We start from the raw sequence: 23,806 nt of genomic DNA, 5'->3' as shown, positions 1-23,806 counted from the left end.
CAACTCTCTCTTCTCACCTCTAGGACAGGACTTCCTATGGCTTATCTCCAGTTAGCCCCCCCTGGCCCAGGTTTACTTATCGATAGGTACCCAATGTGCATGCATCTCTTCCAGTTAGCCCCCCCTGGCCCAGGTTTACTTATCGGTGTGCATGCATCTCTTCCAGTTTGCCCCCCTGGCCCAGGTTTACTTATCGATAAGCACCAATGAGCAGGCATCTCTTCCAGTTAGCCCCCCTGGCTCAGGTTTACTTATCGATAAGCACCAATGTACATGCATCTCTTTCAGTTAGCCCCCCTGGCACAGGTTTACTTATCGATAAGCACCCAATGTGCATGCATCTCTTTCAGTTAGCCCCCCTGGCCCAGGTTTACTTATCGATAAGCACCCAATGTACATGCATCTCTTCCAGTTAGCCCCCTTACCCAGGTTTACTTATCGATAAGCACCAATGTGCATGCATCTCTTTCGGGCCGTGCTGGTCATCATGGAGCAAGCTTGCAGATCCTCAGACAAAAAAGGGACCTCGTGGTGCAGGCCAATGAGTTTTAAGTTTACATGTCTAAAAGGGCAGGTGCAGACATTGTATGATTTACTTTTTATTTCCCTTGTTGTATTATTATGTAACGTGGGTTTGGGCACATTTCTGCTTTTGATGGGCACATCATCGTGTCGCCTCCCTCTCTCCCCTGCTGATCTGTTCTCTCTTGGCACTGTACACCTGGCCACCCTCTGTCTTTTGGGCCCAGGTACCTGCTCATCCTGTCACCCTCCCGCAGTGCCTCCGGGCCACCCCTTGCACTGTGGTCTGTATCTGTACCCATACAGCCCCCCCTTTTTCTTCCTGCACTTATCTGACCTACCCTGTCTGCTGCCTTAAACCTAGCACTTGCAAATTGCTGGCTGCATTACAACTGTTTGTTGCCTTTATTATTTTTGTGTTGCCTTTGTTATTTATCTGTTTCTCCTCTGCTTCGCACTTTGCACCTCTCCCCCCTTCCATGCACTTTTCCCCTCCCCCCTCTCCCATGCACTTGCGCGTTCTCAATGTCACTGGGCCTAGTAAGATCGCTGTTTTGTTCTTCCCTGTTCCCCTCCCTTGCCTTGTCGCGCTCTGAAACACTTGTGTACGAGCGCGATAGAAATAAAATATCAATCAATCAATGTTAAGTCGTGTCACAGCTATCTTCATTGCTGCAGTGTGCTTGGTCTGATTGTCATTTTGAGAGGATGATAGTGAAGGCTATGGCTTGGTGTCGTCTGCAGAGCCCATAATCCAGTCATACCAGCTGCTTCTGCTTTTTCCCCAGGGAAGCAACCCTCCGCCTCCTGTACTCCAGGGCTAGTGCTCGCCTGTATCCTGTAGTGCATTAACATGCTTCGGTGCTGCTTTCATTAGCGTCGCCGTATTTTCAATGCTTCCCGAACTGTAAGCGTGTCTACTGCCTGTGTCCTGCCCTTCATATCTGTGTTTCTACGAATGAATAGCTTTCTAGTTTTGCCCTCTGTGCTTTGTTTGGATTTGTCTTCATTTTATGTTATTACTTGCCCATTAGAGCACATGACGTGTTATCTGTTTTGTTATGATGTTTGCAGAGACTGGAGACTGGTCTCTGATTGGCGCTTTATAAATAAACATCACTGTCGTCTTTGCGTTTGGATGCGTGGGCAGCCACATGTCCTATCCCTAGGCGTTGATTCTAACTGCAGCTCTGTGCATCTTATGCGCTCATTTCGGGGCTTTGTTCCCCTTTCCATACAGCGTTGACGTTACTATTTTGGGCTAGACTCTCTCGATGCTATCTTCACATGTGACTGGCTGCTACACCTAATGAGGATTTGGGGCTTGTGGGTCGGATGCTGATCGTTGTGTTGGTGGCACCTTTGTGCCCTTGAACGTTGCTATGGTTTCTCCAGAGTGTTCTTGGGACTGCAGCTTAATCTTTTGCATGTCATGCGTCCTTTCTGTCGCATTCTTATGGTCCTCGGTGGCAGGGGTGTTGCTAGGCTTGTTAAAGATCCGGGACTGTCATGGCTCGGGGCTAGCTAGCCTTGCCCCTGAGCTTCTATCCGGGCTGTGGTGCTGCCCCTTTAAGGGACGCAGACGCGGCAACGTGATGTTGCACGCTGCCGCGTGAATTATAAATAAAGGGGGCGTTCCTGGCCGCGGCAGTGCGACCAGGAATCCCGACCAGAGCAGACGTGTCCGTATCAGTCTGTGGGTGCTGGGGGCTTACGGGCATCGCGAATGGGTGTCCCCACAGACTCCCAACAGTGGCAACGAGGTCGGTTTAATGCCTGGGCCCAGCGGTGAAAGTTGCTTCAAATTTTTTCCCGAAACGGAGACCTTTGAAGAATTTGAAGAAGTAGGCCGTGCAGAAACTACGCGGCAGGTGGTCATCTTGAATTTCGGGCAGTGGACACTCGCAGAGCTCCGGTTTGACCTGTGAGAGGCATACATGCCCAATTTCTGGAAAAACTGACTGCAGGCAGGCAGATATACCTGGACAACCATGCCCAGATTTGGGATTTTTTTTTTATTTCTGGGCCTACTACGTCGAGTGAAGGCGAGGAGAAGGGGTGAGATGACCAGGTCTGCTTAGCCCTAAACCTCCCTGGCTCAATTTTTGAGACATCTGTGCTAGAACACAGCACTGCTGCAGCTGAGGACTTCCATCTTCATCATCCTCTTCATCATCATACCTAGCTGCTGTGTCCGTGTGTGGGGCACACTGTGGGTGTGGAGTTCTTCCACTCATTATCATCATCATCATCACCACCAGGTTTGGACTTGTGTTGCCTGTGTGTGTCTGGACTGGTGGCAAGTGGTTCCCAGTATGGGACTGAATTGTGGTGGTGGGAGTGAGTTGCGGCCCCCAAAAGACACACTGGTGGTGCCTGTGTGCTCTAAACCATGAATGTGCCTGTTGGCCAGGATGGCGGGCAGCCTGTGGACCTGCAGCAACCGCAAGCCCAGCCACAACTTCAAGCACAGCCTCAAGCCCAGCAGTTGCCTCAAGCTCCACCGGTGGCGCAATCAGCTGTGCAACAGCCCCCTCCAGCCATGGCGCAAATGCGAGACCCGGCGGCGCTGCAGCCTATCCCGGAGTTTGTTGTCTCAGGCCCACCATCCAGCCTGGGGCCCAGATGGAAAAGGTGGGTGGACCATCTCGATATGTACTTCAGGGCAACAATGGAAACAGACGATGACAGCAAGCTTGCCACCATGCTGTATGTGGCTGGACCTGCAGTGCAGGAAATCTTCGAGTCACTCCAAACTGCTGACGGCTCCTATGCGGCTGCAAAGACTGCGCTTCAGGCTCATTTTCTGCCCCTCTCCAACGCTGACTATGAGAGGTTTGTGATGTTGTCAGCACGGCAGAAGGAGGATGAGACTTAGGACACCTTTTATGGCCGCCTCAGACGCCTATCGCTCGCATGTGCATGGGGTGATGCGGAGGACATGATCCGGACTATGCTCATTCAGGCGTGCTCCACAGGTAAACTGAGACGGCAGGTGTTGAGAGAACCAGGTACCACGCTTGCTCGCATCCTGGACTTAGGACGCTGCCATGAAGTGTCCGAAGCCAGGGCGTCCAGGATGGAGGCTGGCTCACGCCCGGTGAAGACTGAGGAGGTATGTGCCATGTAGCGGGGATGCAGAGGCGTCAGAAGACCTGGATCTGGCTTCCGTGATAGGGGCGGAAGAGCTGGTGAGTCGTGCCAGAAGTGTGGATATGACTTACCCCACCCTGCTGAGTGTCCTGCGGCTGGAATAACTTGCGGAAAGGTGTGGCCTCGCGGATCACTATTCCCGTGTGTGCAAGGCAGCCCTGCCTGTGATAGTGCCCTGAGGCCCGGTTTGGTCTGGGTTCCTTCATCAAAATCGCCCCCCGAACGTGGTCCAAGTCGACCAGGGCGAGGAGGGTGCCTCAGCGGAAGAGGAAGAAGAGGAAGAGGAAGAGAACATCTTTTTCGTGTTGAGTGTGGGGGTACTCAAGTCGAAAAACAGACGCCAACCGAGGTGTGTGGTGGAGGTAAACAAGTCACTGGTCCCAGTACTTGTAGACACGGGTGCCTCAGTCAATGTGATGGCCCGTGGACATTATGATAGGATGGACACACCTCCCAGGTTGGTCAGCCCGAAGGCCCATATCTTTGCGTTTGGGGGCTCAGAACTCATCCCGCTGGACGATGCGTTTGTAGCAAAAGTGGAATGATGGCTCGCAAATCACCTCCCGGTTCTATGTCACACAGGTGAGCACGAATACTCTCCTGAGTTGTACTGCAGCAGAGGCCCTCGGCATCGTCAGCTTTGCCTACTCGGTTTATCTCGAAGACATCAATGATCTCCTGGACAAGTATGCCACTCTGTTCCACGGAATTGGACAAATTACTGGTGACCCGGTGAGGCTGCACATCGACGAATCTGTGCAGCCCATAGCCCTGAAACATCAGAGGGTGCCTTTTCATCTTTGGGAGCAGGTAGACAAAGAACTGGATAATCTTGGGATGCTGCCTGAGGAGGGAGAAATGTGAGTTCCTGCGCCCGTCCATTGAATTCTTAAGATTCATTTTCAAGGAGGGAGGTGTGTCGCCGGATCCAAGAAAGGTTCAGGACATTAAGAAGGCCCAACCACCCGAGTCGGTGTCTGATGTGAGGAGCTTTCTTGGCATGGTAACCTACTGTGGACGTTTCATTCAGAACCTTGTCTCAGGATCTGAGCCTCTAAGGGCCCTTACAAAGAAGGAAACAACCTGGCAGTGGGGCCCCTTCGAGCAGGTGGCCTTCGATGATATCAAGAGCTCACTTACGGCTGAAGACATCATGGCGTTTTTCAATTTCACGTTGCCGTCAGAAATCATTGTGGACGCTAGCCGCTTTGGCTTGGGGGCCGTGTTGACACAAGTTGATCGGGATGGCGGTGTCCGCCCAGTGGCTTACACCAGTAAAGCGATGTCGGACACCGAACAGCGGTACTCACAAATCGAATATGAGGCTCTGGCAGTGCTATGGGGTTGCAGGCATTTCAGGCTCTACGTCCTGGGCCACCCAGTGACTGTCGTAACAGACCACAAGCCCCTGCTTTCCATACTGGCAGGGTCCGCGTCCAAACCACCGGCGAGGATAGAGCGATGGATGCTTGCCCTCCTGGAATACAGGGTTACCATTGTATATCGGCCAGGTGTGAACAATGCAGCAGAATATTTGTCCAGACATCCCGCCGTGAACGGCGGGGAAGAGCAGGACACGTGCCGATGAGGCGGACGATCACGTTCGCATCGTGGTGGAGGCAGCTACCCCCAATGACATGCCCCTCGAAGGTCTGGAGGCAGCGGCAGCGGGAGATGAGTGCTTCCAAATTTTGAAATACGCCATGCAACAGGGTTCATGGAAGATTGTGCTGGAGTCCCTGGCCGGGCGCACACAGGAAGCCAAGATAGGGCTGGAGCAACTGTGGAAGGTGAGGGAGGAGTTGTCGTTCTCAGCTTCCGGCCTTCTGCTAAGAGGCGACCGGATAGTCGTGCCCCAATCAAAGGTCAAGGACGTGATCACTCTGGCCCACCATGGACACCAAGGCGCTGCGAAGACCAAGGCCCAGCTACGCCTCAAGGTGTGGTTCCCGGAGTTGGAGCGGAAGGTCGATGACTTTGTTGCTGCCTGTGTCTGGTGTCAGACGGCGTCCCCTTTGAAAAGAGAGCCAGCGATTGAAGCAATGCCCCAGGGCAATCGACCCTGGGAAGTGGTACACAAGGACTTTGGATCAACCATGCTGGGCACCCACTTCCTGGTAGTCGTGGACGAATACTCTCGAATATCCGGAGGTAGAGTTCATGGACTCGGTGGCCTTTGAGCATGTGGTGGTGGCCATCGAGAAAGTGTTTGAGGCCCACGGATTCCCCCACACCCTGTGCTCCGACAATGGGGCGCCCTTCCAAAGCGAGCGCTTCTCGGAGCTGATGGAGGGGCATGGGGTCCAACATAGGAAGATCACCCCACTCTGGCCGCGGGCGAACGGAGAGGCAGTGAGGCTGATGAGGACACTAAATAAGACCTTCAGGATAGCCCAAGGCCAGGGACAGTGCCTGCAGAGGGCTCTTTACCAGTTCTTGCGAGTGTATCGCACTACCCCCCATGTGTCCACGGGAGTGGCGCTGGCCGAGGCACTGTTCAAACGGTGCCTCCAAGGGCGGCTGCCCGAGGTGGGGGAAAAGGAGCCCAGGTTGATTGATGATCAGCAGGTGGAGATGGATCACCGGCTGCAGATCGAACAGGAGAACGCCAGGAGAGGACTCCACCCGCAGCGACTGGAGCCGGGAGATGAGGTGCTTTTTGAGAAAAGACATCCCCATGGAAATCTCTCTCTCCCCTACGAACCTGAGCCACTTGATGTGGTGGCTGTCAAGGGGTCCATAGTGATGGCCTCGGACAGTAGGTCGGCCGTCACCTGGAATGTGAGCTTCTTTAAGAAGCTAGGGGACCCCAGAACTGAGCCTCACCTCGAACCGGACCGGATGGAAGTGCCTGACGATGGGGGAGGCCAACCTCCATACCCACGTCACCCGCCCATGGAGTGCCACCGGATGGACTGCCCGTGCCGGAGGTAAGCGGGAGGTACCCCCAGAGACCTGGGCGAGGGAAACCCGCTTACCTCAGCGATTACGTGTTGGGACATGTCTCATGATTGGCCCGTGTGCCTATAATGTAAATTATGGGGATCCAGGGTGGTTGTGAATAAAGGGGTGTGTGGGGATTTGACGTTCATGTTGAAATGTTGTTTGGTGGTTTTGTAGACTAGTGAAGTAGTGTTGTTTGTCCTCATGGAAAAGGAGGAGTGTGGTGCTGCCCCTTGTATTGCTCGCCAAGAGTGCACGGACAGTTATTTATAACCAGTACATTTGCAGAGCAGAACAAATACTTTGAACGCAGGTAGACGGAACAATAACTCACAGCCAGACACGCAGTTAGCGGATAATGAGCACTTATACGGCTATTTATTCATAGTTAAGAAGCAACAAGTCATAACACAGAAATAAATCACAGAAAAGATAGAGAATTAAAGAGAAAATACATCACCATGGGCGTAACTGAATCCCTCATCTCGCCAGAAACGGCTGGAAGACCCCAGTAACAGCCAGGCAGAGAGCACAACAGCCCACAGGAAGGTCGGAACAAGGCATCCCCCCTCCGACTGAGGTCTTTGTGTTTTTTCCACCTGACCTTTCCAGAGCTCTGCATATATGCCCTCCTCAAAAAGGAGTGGCAATTTCTCGAACCTTCTGGCATTAGCGCTTGCGCATTGCTGAGTGACTGTTGGTTGCCGGCCGGGTCAACCCACAGTAACCCCAAGGAGCAAAGCTTCCCTCTTCTAAAGCACCATGGAAAACAATTCCATAACTCATCCTGAGACCTTGGCACAAGTATAGCAGGACATAACAAAACCTTTTTTTATATCTGGTGCCAGCCGGCTCCTGTGGATTCTTGCTTTCCCAGCGCTGTGTCCTTGGCTGAGGCCTGCATACCAGGCTCAGCAACAAATAATATTGAAAGCATGTTTTTTAGCAAAGCAAGTGCAGTTTTCACTGAGGCATGGAATAAATATCCATTATAGCTCTGAGTGCCCCCAGAATGCACTGCGCATCAGCGCCATGTTTTAGCTCAAGCATCACACCCCTTTAAGGGATGCGCACGCAGTGGTGTGACGTTGCACGCCGCCGCATGCATTATAAATAAAGGGGACGTTCCCGGCCGCGGCAGTGCGACCGAGAAGCCCGAGCTGAGCAGACGTGTCCGTATCCCAACACGGGCTACAAGCAAAAGACCCGGGGCTATAGCCCCTTCAGCACCCCCCACACCTCTCCCCGCACCGGCGCTGCTCGGTGGTAATGGAAGGCATCACGCATCACAGGGCCCAGTGAGCTTCACCAAATGGGTATCACCCATCCTTATTTAAGAAGTCTTAATGTCTTTCGACTCTGACTGGGGAAGAAAAGTAGAATGGAAAGCTGACATTTTCCCCTCCAGTTTGCAGTCCCACCATTCTGAGGTGGGTGGAAGCATTAGAGTGGAGCTGTCGACGTTCTTTGCAGCAGCAAAAGCTGTCAAATCTCCCGTTATGTGTGCACCAGTGTCACTGCAAGAATTACTAAAAGGTCTGTCATTTTTCTGATTTACGAAAGTGTCCTTAAACTGTCGGTAAAACAGAAAAGTGGTGCTGCCTTCTGGGCCATGCCTTGCTTGTAAAGGAGAAAGGTAAGTGTGCAGTAGATGTTAACAGCGCCTCCCAGTTGTCGTGTTGTATCTCATTTTTGTACATGCAACACCAGGACTTTGCAGTGAAGATCCCCTGGCAGACCACGCCCTGCATTCCTGACGGTCACTAGGCCCGTAAATCAGGTACATTCAAAAGTCGATGCTTATGACCAGTGTCAAAACTGGAGTGGAAAGCCACATTCTGCCCTCCAGTTCCCAGCACCGCCATTCTGACCTAGGTTGAAGGATTGGAGGGGAGCTGAGATGCTTTCCAGCTGTAAAAGCTAATGGAATCTTTCGTTGCGTCAGCAATATGCGCACTAGCGTCAGTCACTGCGAGGATTTTGAAGGAAAAAAATCCACTTTTCTGATTTACTAAAGTCTTGTTGAGACTTCAATACATTAGACAATGTGGTGCTATCATCCAGGGAAAAGCCTAGCTTTTAAATCAAAAACGTGGACGAAATATTAAGAACACCTCACAGGTGCCGTAACTCCTTTTTGATTAACGTGCAAATGTAGGGCTCTGCAAAAGAAAATGGCCTTGCAGTGTCTGTCCTGGATTAATGACAGTCACAAGTGCCGCTGTCAGGCCGTAAATCAGGCATGTGCAAGAGTCGAGGCTCTGAAGCCTGTAAACCAGATCCTTTCATTCACAGAATATGGTCCTTCACTGACCAACGCTTTACTAATTTTACACTGGCCCTGCTCTTCTTGATGCCAACCTTAAAGTTTAGTAAGCAATGTGTAATATTCCAGGCCAGCCACTAGATGGCGGACTGTGCATAGCATGCGAATCTAAAACAGCTTCACAAGCTAAAAGTTACAAATGTTTACATGCAGCTCTACTATTGCTATCATTCTGTTGTTATTTATATTCAAAATGCGATGTGCGAGATTCTGGCTTTGGTATATGTGAAAGAAAATGCATTAAACCTTCCTACAAACTAATTATTTAGGCCGTTTTGCGAACGTGTTCAATAAAGGTGAATAAAGTTACGGGTCAGACAGGGTCCTCAAAATAGAATTCCCATTTAAACTCCAATAGGGAATGTTGTGCTCCGACATAGGGCAGAAAGTGATGGATGAATTTACACCACACTTTGCTTCATATTTGGCATTTGGAACTACTTAAAACTTGGCTCGGTGAACAATTATCCAGTGTTTAAGAAAAAATGGGCTTAAGAAAATAGAGGCATATTGAAATGTGGGTTCGCAAACTGGACTATGATTGATGGTTGCCATTCTGAAAAGATTGAATCTGGTAGGCATGTAGGGATTCACAGGATTTATCTGTGTAAAAGAGAATGCAGCAGCCCACGTGGTACTTTCATGACCGTAGAGGCAGCAATGGGCTGCACGAGAGGGGGGATTATGGCCGTAAGAGAAACAAACGTAACACTAACATTTGTCGTATAGGTTTGTGAGCTCATTTTCAAAAATTGGGCAAGACGAAAATAGTTGTGGAAGGTTAAAAGTTTACCCACCATGGTCTATTCTGTATTAAAGATTCCAAAAATGATAAACATCCCACTTTAAATATGTTTAAAATGGTTTGTGGTTTTTTTTCCACTGGGCTAAAGTTATAGGGCTGCTGCACATGGCCATAGGCAATGCATAGAACACACCTTAACTCCAAAAGACAAGCCCCACGTAAACTGGGTATGGACATTCATACAGTAGTCATGTTCAGTGGACATTGCAGGCATTGTCATGTCACTGTGGGTGGGCCAGAGGACAGGCTTCCAAGCACAGTGACTACCCTCTATGGACTGCAGGTACGATCAGCACAGAAAGGTCATTGAATCACCTTGTCAGACACAGAGGAACTGAAAGCAAGCCCCGGAACACTCACACCAGAGATAATGCAACCCGCTAGGGAAGAAAGGTCCAAGTCGATCTTGTAAGGATAGCAAGTTTAATCTCATGCGCAGATGAAAGCAACAGCAAATAACTCTGCTACCAAGAACGTTCTGCCAAAGAGAGGTACAAGCAGAAACATATAAAGCAAAACATCTTCATAACTGACGCAATACAAACAGTAAATACCTGCGTGGCTGATTGTATGGACCCTATACAGGTGCTGTCTTTATCCATATGGGATGGCAGTTTATTGGTTCCAGCCCAGTCTGTCCATCTTCTATCACGTGGGTGCTGTCACGTCGAAGATCAGAAAACAAATTAATTATACTCCTTCTATGCAGCTTGTTTATCACTCATACTGTACACTAGGCAGGCCATAAGCCGGACACGGGAGGTTCCAGGGCACTTTAACCTTCACACGCACATTTTTCTCACTCCCTCCGCGTCATCCGGCTCCAAGGTCTCCGCCCTTGTTTTGAACTATAACTTATTCCTCCCAGCACCTCGCAATACAAATCACACGACACACCCTGTCCACCCTCTTTCAGGACTTGTTACTTTGGGGTTGGTGGTCAAAGGGCAGCTGGTGTCTTGGAATTCGTGATCTTAGGGTTCAGTCAGTTATATGGGCTATAACCCGTGGTCACTCGGGAATGGGCCGGGTCATGCTTTGGCAACACTTTCAAGAACAATTAATAAACAGTGCGGCGGGTGAGGGGTACAAAGTGTCCTCCTGGGAGCTTGGGCATGACTGGAGATGTTTGTAACATCGTGGTCTTGGGTCTGGTGCATATAATGCTGCCTCTACCACGCAAGCCTTCTCTTCTACCTAGGATTAATAATATCTGCATAGAGATAGCCAATGCTGCACGCTCCCTGGGTCACAGCATATGAATATGCCATAACTGATTAATATTAGCAGAGGGTCCTGCTGAACGGGAAGGCGTCCCTTTCACTGTCCCCCTCCCCCTGGCTCATCACAGTGCCTCGAATGCATCTCGCCTTACCTTAAAGCTCTGGGGGGGGGGGCTGCCCCCTTCCTAACAGAACTGATCTTTGAAGTATTTCAAAGTATATCTGGGACCACATTGTCGAAGGCACTACAAGTTAATCTCCTTAATGTCTAAGACTGCCATCCCGAAAGAAAAGAATAAAAAAATAACATCTGCTCGTTTCTATATGCTTTATTTTTCTCAATTTATCGACCTGAGAAGGAACAGGGCTGGGATTTCCCTGCCAGGAATGGAATGTTCTAACTGCGAGCTAGCGCCATGTTTGAGGCGATCACTTAACACATTGAGATATCCATAAAATAGGACATTGCTTGAACATGAACCTCCTTCGCCTTATTACCCTGTGTTTCTGATCAATACAGGTACCGATTCCTGAGGTGCTCAAAGTGGAAAACACACGCATGCACACCCCACACACCACAACTTTCAATCACATTTTAAGAGGACATGGGCAATTGGCTCTGCCTCATATAAGCGATCTTTGTTCAGAAACGGTGCCTCCTCTCAATGTGGACCAATGTGTGGAGAGAGTGGCAAACAGGAGAACTGGAAACTTTATTTCCAGACGTGTTTCTTTCACCTTGTTGGCCCCTCTGATGCATCATCTAGTCCTGTAAACACACAGAAACCAGTCATGGACACACCGGTACCAGTATCAGATGGTATCACAGCCTTTCAAGATCCCAGAGTGTGCTGGTTCCAGTGAAACAAAGAGTTGTTGGCACAGATTCTGACAGTTCCTTAGACCATGAGGGAGGAAGCACATTGCACCCTACAAGACTCTACAGTATGGCGATGGCAGAAGTGAACAGACATTGGTTACCAGGGGTGGACTGGGAAGCAAAAGAAGTCCTGGAAATAATGTTCATAGTGGTCCCATATTACACATTTTCATCAAGCCCAACCCTTTTCATATGTAAAAATGTGGAAATGAAATAGGTTACCACACTAAAGGGACCCATGGTGCAGAGGCCCAACGGGAAAGCTCCAGAGTTCCCTAGAGGCCAGTCCACCCCTGTTGGTTACAGTCCTGAGAGAAAACACCATCGGCAGGCGTTTTGCTCAGCACTTGCGCCATTAAAAACAGACAGTTTTGAGCATGGGTTTGTCCTTACTGAAACATTCCTTGCTCATCTACGAAAAAGCACATACTGACGTTCGCTTTTAAAAATCCTTTTTGTTTAAATAGATGACTCCCTAAAAGGAAACCTTTGGGGTCCCTGGGAACCCTTTTGAGTAATCCACAGTGGTGACAAGGATCTACAATGTTTCACTGCTGGCTGATTTAATTGAATCCCGGTTGTCAGGGCCTGATTTCGGCAGTGCAGGGAAACATCTTTACCTTTCCGTACCCCCTTGCCTCTCTGTTCCCAATATGGGAGACACTCCTGTGATAGCCGTTCCCACCTCTACTCCCTTCCCACAGGCCCATTCATCTGCTCTACAACCACACCCGCCCCACTCTCCCGTTCCCCAACATACTTGCACGCCAGCATGAGTCTTCTGGTTCTAATGACCCACACCTGAGCAGGACCTTTGAATATTTAGGGTCCTGTCAGGTGCGGGTCAAGAGAACGCTGTGGCATCAGCAGTTTCTGAAGCAGCAGAAGGAGGTAGAGGTCGGTGCTCCTGTGTTGCCAGAAGCGGGACGCCTACTGAGGTTTTGTCAGAGGACGCAGTAGTCTGGAGATGCAGAGGACGCCCACCTGGAATTAGTGGTGAGCCCAGCTGTCCCGAAAGAGAGATTGGCTGTCTGTGTCTGATTAAGCACTCCGGTGCGAGTATTGCCCTAGAGCACGTGTGGAGCCGTGACAGCGCCATTGAGAGGCAGCGCGTACCGCAAGAGACTAACAGTGACTCTCTAACGCGAGGGACGAGCCATCGAGCAGCAAACAACTGTAAGCGGCTCTGGAGGTGACACCAAGCACAATTGGTGAGTTATTCTGAATAAGGTGACCCCGGGGCACTCCATCCTAGACGGCTTTAAAAGAAAGGCGTTTTTGAATACGAACACAATTAAAAGAAAGCAGATTGAAGATAATTACCCAAAAGGGAGAAGCGAACAGAAGGATATGATCATTCATATTACCCACACCAAAAGGAGGCAATTGTTAAACCAGGTAAAGGCGACTTGCCTGAAAAGAGAGACCTGATAAGAGAATGTTGGAACCAGCATTGCCCAAGCCATAAATGGCCAATATAAAACAAAGGGGATTCAGTTTTCCCAGAGAAATATATACCAAAAAGAGACATTGTTATCTGCATTGCCAAAAGCCCAGAGATATCAAGGCAGATTGAAGGTCGCAGTCATGAGAGTTGTGAAACACATTGCCAGCAGTCAATAGGTTGTGGGGAAGGAAATAAGAGCGAGCAGGAGAGATACCCCCTTGTGAAAGGAACCAATGGGGTGAGAATTGTAACCTGCATTGCCAATGGCAAAGAAATACATATATAAGAACCATTATCCTTCTGTGCCGCATGTGTTTGATGAACATAATGTTGTTGTTGATTTAACTTTCCCCATTGAGGAGACAAGTGTGGAAAGTCAGGAATAAACCTTATTCTGAATTTATCTAGGGGAGGGGGACCCACCCCTGATCAAAAGAGTTTTTTAATGTTTGTATATATGTTGAGCTACAAAATCGGGAAGGAAGTTTTTTGGAATTGTGGGGTCCTTTTAATGATTTGTATGGTTAGGTGTGGATTGAAGCATCTTAGTTGGAATATATATGTGTATGTCGTTTTAGGGGGGAATGGGGGATACATGTAGGTCTTGTGATTTGTCTTTTGTCTGTATGGTTTTGTTTTTCAAATGTTCATTATTTACAATTGTTTGGTTTTGGGGAGATTAATGGAATTCATTTTTTTAAATTAGTTGTGATTACTTTAACTAAGAGACTTTTTTTAAATGTGTTCTAACATATTGGAAACTGTAATAACACAAAACCTATGTGTTGATTGTAATATGATTTATGTGAAAATTTAAATAAAATGATGAGAAAAAAAGTTGAAACTGCCAATTGATTCCTAAATGCTTTTGTTGTATGTAATAGTGTGAGGGACAGACATTGTTGGACACTAGGTCATTTTTCTTTAGTCTGGATTTCATTGGGTTAGGGAAAGATAGGCATTTGCCTTATCCCTTATTATATTAATAAATGGTGAATTGTGAGAAAACATCATCTGTGTGTCGTCACTAATTTCCGATTCCTCACAGATGCGCAATAAATGTGCATGATTCTCAGAAGCGTGCATCTCAGAAATGAGCTAATGCAAATACGATGCAGAAAAGGATGGTAAAAGGATCTCAAAGTGAGCAGAAAGCATTTAGATCAAGCAATTTTCACATGAAAGAGGCGAGTGAGAAAAAGGCAAAAGTGCTAATAAAATTAGAGCAAAATATTTGCTAAAAGAATTCCCATCTCTATTTGCTCCAAATAAGGTGGAGGAAGTCGGCCAGGAAAGTTTTCAAGTCAAGAGGGGACTGTGAGGAATCCAATGGAGTCATCATGGATTCTCCGGTGGGAACCTCCTCCCTTGTGGCCAGGGGACGGCAGCCGCTACCTGATCCTGACCCTGGGAGTGGTTGTATGAGGGAGGGAGGGTCACATGGGAGGAGACAATGACCGGGGACATGTCATGACTTCATTGGATGAGACACCTAATGCCCCTTTTTTCCATGAAGAGGACCCTCTCACACCCAAGAGCTTATTCGCCGATTATCAGCTCACGGTTCCCCCTTATAGAGGAAATCAAGAAATCTTTTATCTACCCTATTCTTGTGAGCTCCCACCTTTGATCCAAACACCCACAACTCACATGTAACACCTTTTGTTTCTGATGTGCCTTTATGTGAAATCTCTGAGTAAAATCTCTGAGAAGAACCCTATAAGAGTTACAGGTCCAAAAAAATCCATGTACTCCAACTCCCATAACCACTCAGGTACTGTGACGAGGGAGTTTGTGCAAAGTGACAGCTCAAAGTACAACATGCAGACTAGTTGTTTTTTCAAGTCTTCAGTGCACGGGACATTTAAAGATGGCAACCACACTATTGAATCGAGCAGTGCAGGAGAAGACATTGAGCCCCGTGCTGAGGGTCATGAGCGTGAGGCGTACAGACAGGTCTGGTAGAATGGAGAAGGCCACATGGACGGGAAGAGAAATGCTGCATGTGAGCAAGAAGGGCCGTGGAGACACTGGGTGCCACGCAGGAGCTCCTGGATGTTGGGCCGCTCAACGAAACAGCTTAAGGAAAGTGGGTGAAAGAACCACACTGCAACGGCACAAGCATAGTCAGAGATGCTGGAAAGAACTGGTGAGTTTACCCAAAGCAGCTGGGGACCCCGGGGCATTCTGACAAGCGCGCCAACACATGTTTGAATGGTACGAAGTTGCTGATACAGAAAACCCCTAAAGCATGTTTGAATGCAGTCAAGGCAAAGTACAAATTCAACACCCAATAAGAAGAATGTTTGAATGCAGACAAGGCAAAGTACAAAGGCAAACCCCAATCAAGTGCAGATGCATGAGATGCCAGAGTGGGGGAAACATTTGAGCAAATAAGAACAAGAATGTTTGAATGCAGACAAGGCAAAGTAGATACCATAGACAGATATACCAAGCACCTCACGCTATATGCTCTTGTGGTATAGCCAAAGAACTGAAACAATAAAAGAAGTCCATGCAGGCGAGTACAAAAGGCAGCTGAAATTGTATAGAGATCCCTGGCAGGGGAGTATACCAGGTTATCTGCAAAGTTACAAGAAATGCTACAGAAAATGTCCTGGCAGGAGAATACACCAGTTAGCAGAAATTGTATAGAAATCCCTGGCAGGGGAGTATACCAGGTTATCTGCTAAGATACAAGAAATACTACAGAAAAAGTCCTGGCAGGCGAATACACCAGTCAGCAGAAATTGTATAGAAATCCCTGGCAGGGGAGTATACCAGGTGATCTGCAAAGATACAAGAAATATTTCAGAAAGACTGTTACAGGAATGCATTGTTTAAACAAGAACTTCGCGAGTCCAGTGAAGACGCAGAGGAACTGTTAACTAAAGAGACGTTACTTTTTCCATCATATCTAAGAATCCAGGGGAAGGGGACCATCCTCTGGAGCCAAGGGTCTTTACCTTGGAAAATAGTTTTGTTGAAGTCATTCTTATACTTTTGGTTTTGAATACCTTTGCCAATATCATGTTAAAGACATTTGTTTTCACCACTTTGTTGTTTTGTTTGTAGTGGGAGGGTCGGGATAGGCTGTTTTGGACGCAAGGACGGCTTTTCAGTTACTGACATCCTGACACATACAGATCCTCTTTAGAATAGGGCTCATTCTTTTATTTAATAAATGTCTTTAACCAAAAACATGAACACTTTGTGTTCAGCTTTCATTTCTGCCCCCTCACAGCATGTAAATCAAGTGACAAATATCAAACAAATTCCCTCTTTCAACACAGTCAGAAGGCAGCCGGGTACACATATCCACAATGGCTGAACAAGGGTGGATTCTGCTGGTTTGTTTACTCAGAAGGTAGAGGTGGAGGATGTGCATGAAAACATACTACAGAAGTAGGGTGACCACCTTCCCACTAGCAGATGAGGATGGCATGCTTGGTCACTGTACCCCCCAGACAGTGTTACCCACCACTGGGAGACCGCTTTTGCTACCTATGATTTACCCACCTGACACCTTGCAAGACATGCCTGACAGAAATGAGAATACATACAGGTCAACTTGAAATAGAATGTTCTTTATTTATCATAGGGTCAGAATATGAAAAACTGTAAAGCAAAACACCCTAACCCCAACTGTCCGTGCCTACCGATTTCTTCTAGTCCGCCGTGCCTCTTGGGTACTCTGCATGTTCATGTACACAGAGCAGCTCCAGGAGACGCTCTAGCACCCAACAGTATGCCAACTCACGTGTGGCTCAGGTCGCTGTAGATTCAGCAGTGTCATGTCCCCCAAAGTACTTTGGCTCCCAATGTCCTATGCATCAAGATTGGGAGCAAGCTGCACTATGCACGTTCCTCACTTGCAAATGTCTGACAGTGTGCGCTACCGTCTCCGCCGCCTTTCCAATCTAACGCATTGAATGATTGCTAGCATCGATTCTCCTGTGAACTGATATGAAAACTGTTCACAACATTAAAATCAATCCGAATATGGAAAATGCACATGGGATTTTCAGTCTCATGAATATAGAATCAGATGTATACATGTCAACAAAAATTTACATTTATTCTCTGTTCCCTTCTCAACAGAAAGACGCACTCAACGTGAAGAGGAGATAAAGAAAGAAGAACTTTTAATTGTACATTCTATGTTCATGCAAAGGACATGCTGAAAAAAGCTAAAACTCACAAGCTACTGTCAGGTTTCGTCTGATATGTCGGATTTCCAAGATTTCTGCTGGGGATTCGGTATAAATGGGGGCGTCTTGATTTCTTTTTAATTATTATAATTATTCTTTATAAAATGTTCTGAATATGTATCTGTGTTTATTTAAAGTTCTTAACTCCAAGTTGAAACTGTGTGCTTCATTTTTTAAAGGCAAGGCTACGGTTTTCACAATCTGACACCTGTGCTAGAATCACGAGAATTGGTCTAGCTACAGGAGCTGAGAATCATTGGAGCGTGTGGGAGTCCTGAATCGTAAACAAGCTTCACATTGCATATTTTCTGGGCTGATTTAGGTTTTACAGAGAATAAAAAATAAGAAGAGGTGCAATGGAAAAATAAGGTTACTTACCTGTAACTACAGTTCTCCACTGTGGCTATCTTTCATATATTCACATGCTGTCAATGGATTAATCAGGTTGGGAATGCACAGTTTTTTGTTAGCAAAGTAGCTTAAAAAACAAAATCAGAATTCAATGTGTTTTTTATTTGGGAGTTTTTCTCAGCTGACAATCAGCGGAAGGGCTTAATGCTTTGCCCTTGGAAGTCGCCTTATATTTATTGACCATAAAAGTACCTTACATACTCAGATGCCTTCCAGGGGAGGAGGATGATCTACATGTTAATTTATAAACAATTCTAACTCTGGGTAATTGTAATTACATGTAAGTTCATTTGTTTCTCTAGCATTGTATCGTTAGTAGATTTAGAGGCTTTTAATACAGCAGAATACAAGGCAGGCCTGGGAAGAGAGGACGTGAGACTTGTTGGTATGGATAACTATTTTTAGCAAGGCTGTCCCTATCTTCTTCTCAGCTGTTGCATGGACATCAAGACAGTAGTACTTGGAGAATCTACCATCATCCAGTGCCTTCCAAAAGAGTATTGGCACGAAGAACGGGTGAGCTTGCTTTACCTCTCATCAAATGGGATGTTTCTTTATCAGGAACAGTTGCAATTGATTTCAAGTAGAAAAGTTCATTCATTTCACAATCCATTGCTTAGTAAGAGTTCGGCTGGTCGCAAATATGACAACCAACTGGTTTTAAGTAGGAAAGTATTACGTCCTATCTTTACATTCGATGTTAGGAAGGACCTTCACAGAGCAAGACTGTCATCACAGCCAAATACCGCTTTGGTCCAAGCTGAGAAAATGAGATCTCTAATGCCTTCTCTCTAGTACCATGAAAGAGATGTTACGTTGTGGTACTTGTCATCAGCAGAGCGCACATCACCCATTGGTACAGCCTTGTAGTCATTGCCTAACGGTAAAACATTTGTAACATTTGAACTTTGCAAATGGGTACTAACAAAACATTGCAAACAGAATGAATCGCAAAAAGAAATTGATATTACATAGTAGACTATACGTTATCATTACCTATCAGCATGATAATACTGTGGACATGATGTATGTGTGTGTTGTGCGTTTGTCTGTGTTATTTGTTAGTGGATGGTGTTTCTTTGGCTACATATATTGACACCATGTAAGACCAAGTTGCGCTGCTGTGGGCGGAATGTCTGACGTGTCAGAGGGCAGTTGAAAGTGAGGTCCTGGCCAAATGAACAGAAATGTTAGTTTCAACATGTCAAGACATACCTAGAAAGGCACAAAGGGGTACACCACGGTATAGATAGGCATACAGGTGCATGCATGGCACAGCAAGGCACAACATGGCAGGACTTGGTACAACATGAATAAATAAGTCACATAACATGTCCTGATCTAGCATCACTCACAGGTTCACATTACAAAGTGTCAAACTGCAGCACTTCGCTCAACCCATAATAAAAAATAGTGTGGTGAGCAACATTGATACCATGCATGGTCGCAATCACATGCTTATATACCTGCCATAGGTAAGATAAGGCGGTAGTCAGTAGACTGTAGGGTTCAAGGGCGTTGCTAGCCTGAGTCCTCCATGGGTCATACTTTGCTTTGGGTGAGCTTTGGTTGCTGTGGGTAGGCCTATGCTTGTCCAGGCCTGCGGACATAAAACAGGTAGGAACCTATGACAATGCCCACACACCAGCAATGAGGCTTCTAGTGGTTGATGCTGGTGTGATGGGGAAGCAGGAACAGCTGTAGAAACCAAGTTGTGGAGTATATCTGGTGACAGACTGGTCAGTCAACAAAAGGAACCAAGTGATCATGGGAGAGACAGGATGAGGATGTGTCCGAATGTTTTATGTACAAAGCAAGGGTCTATGTGGTAGGTGGATTTTGTAGAATGTGCTTTTGCGAAATGTGAGTTTTGAGTCATATTTATTGTGTGATGGCATTCACATGGTGTATGTGAGATGGCATGATGCGTCGTGTTAGAAGGATGAAGAGGAGAAGAAAATGATATGATAAGATATGATATGATGTGGCATTTATAACGTGCCTGTACACAAGTGTTTCTAGACACAAGACAAGGAGGGGGAAACAAAGGGAGGACAAAATAATGATCTTACTAGGCCATGTGCCATTTAGATCACGCAAGTGTGGGGAAGAGTGAAGGGGAGGGGAAGGGGGAAGTGCAGTTTACTCACAAGTGCAGCCAGCTAGTGGCTCATAAGTGCCGAGAGAAGGGACTGTAGGGTTGCATATACAGACCCTTAAGAGCTGGGGAGCCTGGTGGCAGTGTGAGGGCTACTGGACATGCAGGACAGGATGAGCAGTGCACGGAGCAGTCAGGTGCATCAGCAGGGGAGAGGAAGAGGGAAAGCGGAAGCGAAAAGGAAGGTCTTGAGTTTCTTCCGGAACCTGAAGTGGTTCTGCTGAAGTTTGAGAGAGGCTAGTCTGAGGAAATAGATCTGCCCCAAACTCTCTGCTTGGAGAAGCGTCTGACCCTCAGAGTGTTGGAGTTGGATGAGCGGAGAGCTCGACAAGGAAGATGTTTTGGAAGAGAAAGTTAGATGTAGAGCAGCCCTAGGCCCCAGAAAGCCTTGTGGATGATGCACAGGGTCTTAAAGTTGATTCTTGCAGCCACAGGAAGCCAATGCAGAAATTTAAGCGCTGGAGAGATACGATCCCTGGGCTTGAGGCCAAGGACAAGACTTGCAGTCCTGTTCTGGATACGTTTTAAAGGTGGAAGAGTAGAGGCAGGACGATTTAGAAAGAGGCTGCTGCAATAATCCAGCCTAGAGAGGACCAGAGCTCTGAAGACAGTGAGTTTCTGGGGGAAAGTGAGAAAAGGAAGAATACCTATGAGGAGGTGCAACTGATAGTTTGACTTCTTAGAGACATCAGAGATGTGAGGGGAGAAAGAGAGGGTGGAGTCGAAGATGACACCAAGGTCCTTAGCCTCACAGGAAGGAGCAGGAAGAGGTCCCAGAGTGGGCAGTCTGAGAGAGCGAGGGCATGAGGGAGTGGTGGTACCAATGAGGAGAATCTCATTCTTACTGGAATTAAGGCAGAGATCATTGGCGGCATACCATTCCTGAATTGCGGCCAGGCATCCTGGTAAGAGAGAAGAAGCAGAGGTGGCGGAGAGGAGCCTGAAAGAGAGTTGAGTGTCATCCACATCACATTGAAAATTGGAGCAGAAAGTAGCAATGCGGTGGACAAGAGATGCCAGGTAGTGGTTGAAGAGCCAGGGAGAGAGGTTAGACCCCTGGCGAACACCACAAGTAGAGAGAGAGAGAGATAAGAGAGGAAAGACTGCAGTTGGACCTGAGAGGGTTGGTCGGTGAGAAAGAAGGTCAACCAGCCCAGGGCCTGATCAGTAATACCAACGTTGTTGCAGAGATGATTGAGCAAGATGGCATGGTTGACTGTGTCAAAAGCAGAGGATAGATCGAGGAGAATGAGGACGGAAGGGAGATTAGAGTCAAGATTGGAGAGCAAGTCTTCACGGGTGTTCAGGAGGGCAGTTTCCGTGCTTCTGGCAGCTGTGAAGCCAGACTGGTGGTCATAGAAGCAACCTACAGATTCAGTATGTAGATTAAGCTGAGAAGAAGGCCAGCTATTCCGAGAGTTTGTCCAGGAAAGGAGTGATGGAGATCGGGTGATAGAGAGCCGGAGAGGAAGGTATGGCCGAGGACTTCTTTAGAAGAGGGTGTACAAAAGAGTGCCTAAGGGGAGGGGAAGGTTCCAGTGGCAAAGGAGTTATTGCCAAAATCGGCCAAGACTGGAGCAAGGATGTCAATGTGGTCCTTGTTTGGTCTGCATGAGCAGTTGAGAACCTGCTTTGACGATGGAGAGAAAGAGTGAGGTAGCTGGGATTTGTTGATGTGGCTTCTGTTGTAGCTGTAGCAGCTGAGGCGGTCAGAATTCTAAGTTGAGGTTTTTGCCATTTATTTAGCTATTTGCAGTATGTGGTTATTTGCCTAGAGTTTGCAAAGGTAATTTTGGAAGCTGTGTGACAATGTCCCCTGCTTGGGTTGGACATCTAGTGTGTTGCCCAAGGAGGCTGCATACCTCACCAAACTAGCTGATGTTGGGTGCATGTGGTAGTGTTGAAAGATTCACCTGGAGGCCCTCGCTTAGTCTTGTCGCATGTGTGAGTGATCAGAAATGTGAGGCTTACAACTTTTGGATGATTTCTCAAAATATGCCATTTTATTAAATCATACATTTTATGAAACGCCTCACTATCCATACTCTGACGAGGATTTCCCTGCCTATCAAAACTAAAGGAAAACACTCTAACGCAGGATATCACACTTAAACATCAAATACACAAAGAAATATATGGCAATTCAGAGTAACATCAACAATTGTATTCACAGTCTTTCTTGGTAACCTGGGTGAACTCCTCTTCCTCAGGTTTCAAGGCAACATTAGATTTAGTGTTCAACAAAAAGGAAACAAGGAAATCCGGGTTTGTAATGATGTTCACCAAAGTTCTGTTAACCCCAAAGTTCAAACAACAGAAAAAGATTTTCTTCTTGGTGAAATAAAGACTTTCCACTTTATCAAATAGCATCAATGCGGTTTCCAGCCAAGATGCTTTGCCACAACTTCTAGTTGTCCAAGATGAAATACAACAGTTCTTTTTTAGGTTAATGAATAAACATCCTCTGGTAATATAAATCAAACAAAGTTTGTTTCTTTGTCAGGATGATTTCACAACACTTCTATTTTCATCTTAGTAACTCTCAACTTCGAGTAACTTCTACACGACTTCACCATGATGGTTTACTTCTCTGCCTCATAGTACTCCACCTTCAATTGTGCTCTTGGAGTATCAAATCTACTGACAACCAAATACATCACCACAGCTTCAGTACTTTGTGACTAAGTATTTTCAGATATGACAAGATTCACTTTATGCTACTTTAACACCTTCAAGTAAGCAAGGCACTGTTCCTCTCAATATCCCTGCTCCTGAGGGGCATCCTCGTTGCCACTATTGTCTGTCTGCAACAGTGACCACCCACAATTGCCTTTAGGACACTCTTCTCTCTTTCCTATTGGCTTTGGCAATGTAGGTTGTATCAACTTTAAAGAACAATTACAAGTAGCACAATTCTCTTCCCCAAACTTGTCTTTATCCCTCTGTATTCTGTTGGGCAGGTTAATTACCCAAATGTTTTTTGCCACTCTTTTGGCTTCAGGTAATGCTTGCACACACTTGGCTTTGGCGGTGCTGATCTTCTATTTGAATCCCATTAATGTTTATAGCAATCTTGCAGTGTTTGGCTCTGGGAAAGGCTGGTTTCAATCCTAGTTGGGGAAACATGCATTGGCCAAGCTCTCGGCTTGGGCAATGCTTGCACTTTACAACTTGTAATGACAGTGGTCACACGTTTAACTTCTGTTATTAGATTCTGTTTTACTGCTTAATATAGATTTAGAGGTCACCCTTCATTCTGTAATCTTAATTAGGCACACACGACTACTCCTTTATGTATTTTCACAAAGGTAAACTTCAACAATAAAGATTCACAGCGTCTTTCCCTTATGCAAGTGAAATACAGAATGTTGGATCATATGCAAGTGATACATTTGAATTGTTCCATTGTTAAGAAAGCAACAATCAGTTCAGCATCACTTTGCTTATACGCAAGTGATTGTATTTCTGGATACTGTTGACGGCAGTGCTCATGCAAGGATTGAAGTGCTTTGAAACACATTGTGTATAGGCGCTATATAAATAAACGATCATATCATATCATAAGAACTCTGTCAATCTCACCGGCTTCTGTATTCCTTCCTTTGCGGGCTGCAGGACTTCTGCCACTTCTGGCTTCAATTTGGTCCCACACAGTTCCTCGTTGAAGGCATCTCTGGATCAGCCATACAATTAAGGAGCAGTTAAGGAGCCTCTCTTACTCCTGAGA

At 46.9% G+C, this 23,806-nt stretch overlaps 1 protein-coding gene across 2 annotated transcripts in view; it reads left to right on the top strand.

The window, feature by feature from the left end:
• Nucleotides 1-17,660, top strand: part of CPAMD8 (C3 and PZP like alpha-2-macroglobulin domain containing 8) — a 1,947,746-nt gene extending 1,930,086 nt beyond the window's left edge. For both annotated transcript variants that reach the window (XM_069649211.1, XM_069649210.1), the window contains exon 43: nt 17,401-17,660. In XM_069649211.1, the coding sequence (XP_069505312.1) occupies nt 17,401 (1 nt within the window). In that variant the 3' untranslated portion in view covers nt 17,402-17,660. The remainder of the gene's footprint in view (nt 1-17,400) is intronic.
• The last annotated feature ends 6,146 nt before the right edge of the window (nt 17,661-23,806 follow it).

Source organism: Ambystoma mexicanum, chromosome 1p (genome assembly GCF_040938575.1).
Source record: "Ambystoma mexicanum isolate Mex_15411 chromosome 1p, UKY_AmexF1_1, whole genome shotgun sequence".
NCBI classification, from domain to species: Eukaryota; Metazoa; Chordata; class Amphibia; order Caudata; family Ambystomatidae; genus Ambystoma; species Ambystoma mexicanum.
Note: the sequence above shows the minus strand (reverse complement) of the source record. Positions and strands in the feature narration are given on the sequence as shown.